Here is a 9,682-nt window from a genome sequence, read left to right on the forward strand (position 1 = left end):
CGTTAAGCCTAGTATTCAGCTTTAGCCGAAATTTCATGTAGGTACCAATTCAGATGTTCTTTGAAATGTTTGCTTAAGTATGTTAAAGTCATATTGTCATAAAAAAACAGTAAATTTATTGTTTATCGATCTTTAATCAATTGTCTAAAACACGACAACTTATCGAATGAATGTTTTGGGACATAGAATTCATAGATTTAGCAAACAGAAGTATTCTTTTGGTCCTTTTTTGCGTTTTTCGTTTTGTTTTTTAATGAAAAAATAATTTGAACATAATGAAAATCTAACACACATTGCAGAACACGCCTTATAATTTTTCCATGTTATCAAACGTAAATAAAACATGTTGCATGTTTGACCCTAATCTATGGCATTTGGGCATATCGTAAGTGAGCGATTTCGACCCTCTTTAGTTATTTATACTCTTTGATCGTAAGTGAGCGATTTCGACCCTCTTTAGTTATTTATACTCTTTGCTTAAAACTCGCACATGTGTTTTTTCTTCAACGCCAACGAATTGGAAGCATTTCTTTATTTTGAAAGTAATTAAAATGGAGGTTGAAAATATTAAGGTTGATGATATATTACCCACAAAAGTTGCCAAGAAACGGTCTTTCAATGATGACACGGAAATGCAAGTAGATGAACCGACGGGAATAGAAGGGTCTGTACGTAAAAGCCAACCACCAAAGGCGAAACGTATAAAGAGTGAAATGCGTAAAATTGCTGTACCTCCCCACAGGTATTTTCGAAGAAAGCTTGTATATACCTTAGATTTGTGAAGATAAAGGTGTTTTTCTTTGCAGATACTCATCATTAAAGGAACATTGGATGAAAATCTTTACACCCATTGTTGAGCACATGAAACTTCAAATACGCTTTAATATGAAAGCGAGACAAGTAAGTTTGCTTGAATTGGAGTTCTTCCCATATATTAATATCGACCATCTATCAGGTTGAAATTCGTATTAGTCCCGAGACACCCGATATTTCAAATCTTCAAAAGGGAGCCGATTTTGTTAAAGCGTTCCTATGTGGCTTCGAAGTTGATGATGCTTTAGCGTTACTCCGTCTTGATGACTTATTCTTGGAGACATTTGAAGTTAAGGATGTGAAGACATTGAGAGGTGATCATATGAGTCGTGCCATTGGTCGTTTAGCCGGTAAAGGCGGTCGCACCAAATTCACCATTGAGAATGTCACAAAAACTCGTATTGTTTTGGCCGATAGCAAAATCCATTTGCTGGGCAGCTACCAGAATATACAGTTGGCACGCAGGGCCATTTGCAATTTGATTATGGGATCTCCGCCAAGCAAAGTTTATGGAAACCTGCGCTCAGTTGTGTCTCGTGTTAGCGAAAGAATGTAAATACCAAGGAATATTTAGGATTAAATAATATGAAGTATAATATATATTTTTTATAAATTAAGTTTTTAATTAATACACATAAACAGTGAAATCAATAACCGGTGACCAGTATATTTCTCGGAGTGAGAATTTAGATATAATTTCCTTCTCCGTGTCGTAAGGGTAGGTGGTTAGAAATTTGTATTAGGCATTTACTCTCACGATTTACTAAATTATTGTGTTAGATGCCGATATGCCGCCGCTCCAATTTTCTATAGTTTGGTAAATATTAGTAAGATTAAAAGGAACAGCGTTATTCCAGCCAACACCAATATGGCACACATTTTTCGATTCTTTCTTTGATACATTTCAGCTTTCTGTAGCTGCCTCACACCTTCGGAGACTCTAGTCTGTGTTTGTTCTATGGAATAGTCAATTCGATCAAGAACTGTGCCTTGTTCTTGAACCATTTGGCCAAGGTCTTTGAAAATGTCATTAAGATCATAAATGCCTTTGACAATCTTCGATACTTCCTCATCGCGACTCAGGGCTAAACGATTGTTCTCCTCCTCGAAAAGTAGAAGTTGCTGTTCTGTCATACGATTTGCCATGGGCCTTTGAAAATGTTGGTCCAATTCATTTTGTTTGGCCTCATCGTCTTCGTCTTGGAAATAAGTATTCCGATTTGCACTTGTCGTTGCTGGTTGCAAGAAATTGTCAAATGAGTCTACATAGTTGTCCCTTTCCCCTCCTTGGGGGACATTGGTAAAATCATCGAAAAATTTCTGTGACCGTTCCTCACGAGAATTTACTTGCCTTAAGTAGGAATTTTGACTGTAGCGAAATTTGAGAGTTAACTCCTGTAGGCTAAGCATTATATATGTGACCACATTTGCTGTTAGCCTTTGTTGCAGTTTGCCGCCCTCACCCAGACTGTAGCGTATACATTGGACGTGACGATGGGTGGAGGTAATTAGTTTAGCAATTTCTTGGCTCAATTTTTCCATTTCTACTTCATCCTCTTGGCTTTCATCGAACGCTGGGCGTAACAGAGACCGAGCTTGTAAAGACCCAAGTTCGTCCAATTTTGGTTTTATCCTAATTGTATACAATGAATGTTTAGATTTAATCATATTCATATCACAGATGTGTACATCTTACTTAGACATAGTATATTGTGCTTCCTCCAACTTGTCTATCCATGTGGGTTGTACTCCATAATCATCCCTCAATTCAAGGCCTTCTTCTGCATCATGCACTGAGCGTTTTAGTAGAAGTTCTGCATCAGTTCCATTCTAGAGATTAATCATAAGTATTTTTCAATGTACTTATTGTACACCACTTCGATTTAACTTACCCTGTCATCCGAATAAAGACTACGATTTTTCGATGCATTATTACGCATTATATTAAATACCTCAGTAAGGTTTCGCGAAGACATTTTTCGATTTTGTATAGTACCTTTTGTAGTTCCTAATTACCTTAATTCTGTCTTCATGAAATATACATCTTCTAGGTAAATAAAAATCAAACATATGTTTCATACATCCAAATTGGAAAGCGTTCTACGTCACCCCGGAGCGTTTTTAAATAAAGCTTCCTGCGTTTATATTCGATTTCATTGGCGCTGGTTTATTCTCCTTGAGAGTATGTTCAGTTCGACAATGAATGGCTGCACCGTATATCATAGACACTCACCCATGAGAAGAAAGGCTATGTTCCATAAGCTTAGCTAAGACATAAACAATGCTAATTAAACAGAGCTATTGAGAAATGTCTTGGATTCAATACATTATCATGCGACGTATAACAGTATTAATAAACTATGTTTAAGAACCGTCTTATCGACACTACACATATTGTGTTAACACCACATTGATGCGTTTTGAAACTGAAAGCGCTCTTACGAAACGCAGGTTTTTGCATTTTTACCATTTCATTTTATTTAACAATACATACATCTTTTTATTTTACATTTTCTTACTCTCTATTCTTTTTATAATCCATAACTTTTTAATGCAAATTGGTTGATTTGTAAGCCGATTCTTGGTCGTCATTGTCGTTCCGTTTGTAACACATCGAAATATTGGTCTAAGACCCCATAAAGTATATATATTCCGGGTCGTGGTGAAATTATGGTTCGATCTAGCTATGTCCGTCCCTCCGTCTGTGGAAATCACGCTAACTTCCGAACGAAACAAGCTATCGACTTGAAATTTGGCACAATTAGTTGTTATTGATGAAGGTCGGATGGTATTGAAAATGAGCTATATAGGACCACGTTTACGTATAGCCCCCATATGAACCGATCCCCAGATTTGATCTCCAGAGCCTCTTGGAGGAACGAAATTCATCCGATTCGCTTGAAATTTGGTACGTGGTGTTAGTATATGGTATCTAACAACCATGCAAAAATTTATTCATATCGGACCATAATTATATGTAGCCCCCATATAAGCCGATCCCCATATTTGACTTTCGGAGCCTATTGGAGAAGCAAAATTCATACGATCCGGTTAAAATTTGGTACGTGGTGTTAGTATATGGTCTCTAACAACCATGGAAATATATATAGCCCCCGGTCCATAAATATATATAGCCCCTATATAAGCCGATCCCCAGATTTGATTTCCGGAGCCTATTGGAGGAACGAAATTCATCAGATCCGGTTGAAATTTGGTACGTGGTGTTAGTATATGGTCTCAAACACCCATGCAAAAATTTATTCATATCAGTCCATAATTATATAGCCCCCATATAAACCGATCCCCAGATTTGACTTCCGGAGCATATTGGAGAAGCAAAATTCATCCGATCCGGTTGAAATTTGGTACATTGTGCTAGTATATGGCCGCTAACAACCATGCTAAACTTGGTCTAAATCGGTCTATAGTTATATATAGCCCCCAGATAAACCATGGTGGAGGGTACATATCCATTTTGAGTATTATAATTTTTTTCGGAGGAATCGGTAATCTTTTGCATTTAAGGGTTAATATATCGCAAAAAGGCAATAAAAATGCCATTAATGATATCGGTATCCTAATTTTAATTTTATTGATTCTAGATTTCAAGCTACATAGATACAACTAAGTCACGCTTTGTTGGACATGAGTATCACCACCTGAGTCTGCTTATCCTAATTATCGGTTAGAAAAATTTTCCAAAATTTTATTTCTATAGAAAACTTTTATTTCTATAGAACAGTATATCAAAATTTGATGTCTATAGCAAAGTTTGTCAACAAAATAATCTATATACCAAAGTTTTTCAAAAATTTTTTTTAATGTCAGATAAAATTTATTTTTAATTTTTTTATAGAAAATTTTGTCAAACTTTTATTCCTAAAAAAATTGTCAACATTTTATTTCTATAGAAAATGTTGTCAAAATATTATTTTTATAGAAAATTTTGTCAAAATTTTATTTCTGTAGAAAATGTTGTCAAAATTTTATTTCTATAGAAAATTTGTCAAATTTTTTTTCTATAAAAACTGTTGCCAAAATTTTATTTCTATAGAAAATTTTGTCAATTTTTTTTTCTATAGAAAATGTTGCCAAAATTTTATTGCTAAAGAAAATCAATTTTTTTTCATTCGTTTATAGAAAATTTTGTCAAAATTTTATTTCTATAGAAAATTTTGTCAAAATTTTATTTCTATAGAAAATTTTGTCAAAATTTTATTTCTATAGAAAATGTTGTCAAAATTTTATTTTTGTACAAATTTTGTCAAATTTTTATTCCTAAAGAATATTTTGTCAAAATTTTTAAAGAAAACTTTGTTAAAATTTTAGTTCAATAGAAAATTTTGTCAAAATTTTATTTCTATAGAAAATGTTGTCAAAATTTTATTTCTATATATATGTAATTAGACGAAAATTCTCGGTTCAGATTTAGATATAGCTCTCATCATAAGCGTAGGAAGGCCTCTGGGGAGGGGGCTTAGACCCCCCCAGAAAAATTTTAGCCCCCCCCCCCCAGAATTTTAAACTCTATTTATGATTTTCCATTTTTCAATAAATGTCAATAGTTTGTTTTTAATTTTTATAAAAATTAAACAAGTATATACACGGATGAAAAAAACTGTTTTTCATATGTTTGGCTATAAACATTATATGTTTGGAACACAAATTTTTAAACACAATATTTTTGAGTGCAAGCATATAATGTTCATAAACTAGCATAACATGTTTGGGACATATATGTTAATATGTTAGAACATATTATGTTTGGGACATAAAATGTTTGTAAATATAATATGCTTGAATGCAAACATATATTAATTTAGAAATAGCCTATAAACATATATGTGTTTAGTAGCTTGGAGCGCTATTTAACCTGGAGCGATATTGAATTAAGTTGGTGGTTGTTGCTTGTTATTACAAAATTAACATTTTATTTTTTTATTTTTCCTTGGGCAAATGATCAGCTACTTCTTTGATCCTTACAAACTGTGTGGTCCGCTGTTCGAATCCCCGTCCAGCAAAAGGTAAAATTAAAATAAAAAAATCATACAATTGAATAATTTCTTCTACAATGTTTGTATTACAGAAAAAGGTGCTAAGAACTAAAAAATCTCGTGGAAGTAAGAAAGATGAGGGGGAATATACAATTGGGCAGAAACAAAATTTTGAGCATTCAGGTCGAAAACCTATGTTGTTAGCACCTATATTACCTGTTTATTTTCATAATTCATTATGATTGTAAATATATAAATAAATAAATAAAATTTTGAGCACAATATTGTTTGGGAGAATTTTTTTAAGCATATAATATTTTTGGGTGCAAAATGCTTCCAAACATATTATATGTTCACATAATAACATATTGTTTTTTGGAAGACAACATTATTGAATTTGGATGCAAAAATACAAAATGTTTGGAACTTAGACTACCCAAACATATATTGTTTAGACCAATATGCTTTCAAACATATTATATATTGGAAGAGATCAAACATATAAATGTTTGGACAATACCCAAAAATATATATGCTTGAAGCAAAATATGTTTGGGAGTATATGTTACAGAAGCGATTTTTTTGAGCGTGTAGTAGCAGTTGCCGATGGCAATGTTTGAAGTCAGATATTTATGAAATAAAGCTGTGGTTGAACTTATGATAGATTTAGTTTAGTCAATTTAATTTAAAAAATAGTAATTGATATTAAAACTATTCTTTCATAAATTAATATATTAATAATGCTGCGAAAAAGCGTTGCCAAAAAAGTAGAACATTTTGTTCTTTTTGGGTCTAGAAGTGGTGCAAAATTGGCGGAGAAGCAATGAATGTAATATGAGCTTGTCATAGGACAAATGTCCACCGTTTCAACAGCCGTTGCAATGAATTTGCATCACTTCTTAAGGTGAGATCCGAATACAGTCTTTTGAATGGTAATTAAAAAATTTTGAGATATTTTCCCAAATAAATAATTTTTATATTGTTTTTATGATTTTTAGTGCATTCTGACGCTTGTTTGAAACGTTTTTCCTCGAATAATTTCCAAAATTATCGATTTTCCTATAATGTATTTAGCAGTTTTGTTGCAAAATTTGAATAATTTGTACCAATTTATTTATTCTTACTCTTTTTTAAACTATTTGAATAAAAGAAAACAAAAAATTACACATTAAAATATGAAAAAAATGAAGTAAAAAAACTTCCTGTGTAGTTAAAATAATTGAGGACATTTTTGGAAGTACTTTTACAGTTGTGCCTTTAGAACAACTCAAAATTTTTTTTCTGGGAAAAGTGTGGAACTACTTTTAGTTGCTTTATTATAAATTAATTGTCGAGTTATTTTGATGTCTAATTTTTTATTCAATTTTATGAAATAAAACATTAATTGAACCTATAAGTTCAGTCTATAAATTTTTAGCTCTCATATATATGTATCGCCCGATTATCCACAAAACCCTTATTTATCAACCGATCTTACTCAAAGTTGCCTAAATGTAATCTTCTATATCATTAACTATATGCGCAAAAAATCATCAAAATCGGTTCAGATTTAGCTATAGCTCTCATATATATGTACCGCACGATTTTTCTTAATTTGGCTATAAAACCCTTATTTATCAACTGATCTTACTCAAAGTTGGCTAAATGTAATCTTCTAAAGCACTTACTGTATGTGCGAAATTTCATGGAAATCGGTTCAGATGTTGATATAGCTGTGTGGTAATTATCAAATCCGCAAAATACTAATTGAACGATTTTCCCTTTTTTAATAATGGGCTCAATATTAGTGGCATACTAACTCCATAGGTGCAATATCAATTACAGCCTGTGTTGCTAGAAGTAGGGGAAATTCCCTATTTGTAGGGGTTTTCTAATATTTAGCGCCTTGTATGGACGTAGGGCCCCAATGTGGGGACATGTTCACTCAACACAATTTGTAATAATTTTTTCATTTTGGTGACTCTAGAGGAGGAACTTAGAAGCCGGCAAGGCTTGATCTTTAACAATGTGTGGTAAAAACAGTTACCACTCGTGCCAAAAAAAAAATCTAACAAAATTTTAAAATTACCACAAATTACCACAAATCTACCAAACAAATTTTCTATAGAAATGTTTGTCAAAATTGTATTTCTATATAAATTTTTTTCGAAATATTATTTCTATAAAAAATTTTTTCAAAATTTTATTTCTATAGAATTTATTGTCAAAATTTTATTTCTATAGAAAAAATTCTCACACAAATTTTATAAAGAAACTAGCGTAACCCAGCCCGCTTCGCTGCGCATTCGAAAAGCATATTTGTAGAAACAATTTGCGTTAACTTAGTCAACCCTATCCTTCGTGCTGAAAATAAATTCGAAAATACGGAGGATATTCATATGTAAAACGGTTCGTCTTAATAAATGTCGGGGAGAGGGTGTACCCTTTCCTCCAATTTTTTTAAATAATGTTCTGTATTCAAGTAGTTGGACAATCTTCTATATTTCTTGAGAATTTTAAGTGTGCTTTGTCAAGTAAAGGTATCCTTCTCCTCAATTATATTATAATAACATACAAAGAATTAATGTTTCCCATCCAATAAATCGGAAAAAGCAAAAGAAGTAAAAAAGTTTACCAAATTACGTCTTTTGAGTTATGTACTTAACTCTCCATTAAGTTTTTATATTTTATCAAAGCATGCCATGACTTTGAATGTATATAGCATTTGAACTAACATTTTCATATTACTATTTAAATATACTTTATTTTGACTTTCTTATTAAGTATCAGTAGGCTATGCTTATGTTTAAGATTTAGATATACATTTTATGAAAATAAAGAATAAGACAGTTGTTGTCTAAAAGTCAATAATACTACACCATCTATGTTGGCTGCCAATTTCATGTAAATTTAAGTTCGTTACTAAAAAGAAGTCTGGCAGAAGCCTGTGCAAAAATCATAAAATTATGTACCGAGTTCCCATTTATGGACAACCCTCTACTTTCAATTTAAGAAAAAAAGGGAGCCCTCTCCCCACCTTCACTCCACACCGACCAGATATCGGACTATCAAGTACCCTATATTAATTTCACAACTACTCAATGGTCCCTATAAATTCTATCGAAGTAAATATACATAGTTAATTGCAATTTTCCCCTTCCCCAACCAGATATCGAAAAATCATATACTAATTTAAAAATCATGTATAAATCTAATCAACTCCTCCCACATTCCCTGTAAATTTCATGTAGATCGGAGATGTTTAAATTTTGCTCTATTGTTTTAAAGGGATGTCATTTTCCCCGATACAATATCGACAAATGAATAGCACCCCTAACCTTCCCTGAAAATACTTGAAACTTTCCTTGAAGTGTGTAAATTTCAAGAAAACTTAAGAATTTTTGTTTTTTTTTTGCAGTTTTAGAGAGGGACCTCCTCCCCGACCAAATATCGAAAAGTGATGTAACGTATCTTTTGTAAACGTCCCAGAAAATGTCAAGCAAATTATAAGCCTAAAGGGGCGGCCTCTCTTCCGTCCAAATATCACAAAGTCAGGTATCAACTATTAATATCGTAACCTCTCCCCAGTCCTCTGTAAATTTCAAGTAACTCGCTAAAGTTTGATTGTTTCTCTGTATGTACTTAAGAGAAGCGGATGTCTCCCTATGCCCTTTTATTTTTATTAAAAAATCAGGAACCTGATATAAATTTCATAACCTCACCCATTTTTTCCGTAAAATTTCAGTCGGGGGAGTTTAGTTTTGTTTTTACTGCACTGAAGAAACAGTGAACCCACCAGGGAGAAAACTTTCTGTTAATTTTAGAAAATTTTTAATATTTGTAGAAAATTTTAACTAAACAGTAGCACAAACGTTGGCATCACGCCGATGTCATAA

At 32.4% G+C, this 9,682-nt stretch overlaps 2 protein-coding genes across 2 annotated transcripts; one reads left to right on the top strand and one right to left on the bottom strand.

Annotated features, from left to right (window-relative positions):
- Positions 1-459: 459 nt before the first annotated feature.
- On the top strand, positions 460-1,467 carry l(1)G0004 (RNA-binding protein pno1). The gene is made up of 3 exons (XM_075302200.1): positions 460-742; positions 807-900; positions 956-1,467. The coding sequence occupies exons 1-3, from the start codon at positions 552-554 to the stop codon at positions 1,367-1,369; spliced, it is 699 nt and encodes a 232-aa protein (XP_075158315.1). The 5' UTR covers positions 460-551; the 3' UTR covers positions 1,370-1,467.
- Positions 1,383-2,888, bottom strand: Syx16 (syntaxin 16). The gene is made up of 3 exons (XM_075302199.1): positions 2,706-2,888; positions 2,510-2,643; positions 1,383-2,446 (listed from the first exon to the last, which is right to left on the bottom strand). The coding sequence occupies exons 1-3, from the start codon at positions 2,787-2,789 to the stop codon at positions 1,621-1,623; spliced, it is 1,044 nt and encodes a 347-aa protein (XP_075158314.1). The 5' UTR covers positions 2,790-2,888; the 3' UTR covers positions 1,383-1,620.
- Between the last annotated feature and the right edge of the window lie 6,794 nt (positions 2,889-9,682).

This window comes from Haematobia irritans, chromosome 3 (assembly GCF_050003625.1).
Source record: "Haematobia irritans isolate KBUSLIRL chromosome 3, ASM5000362v1, whole genome shotgun sequence".
Lineage (NCBI taxonomy): Eukaryota > Metazoa > Arthropoda > Insecta > Diptera > Muscidae > Haematobia > Haematobia irritans.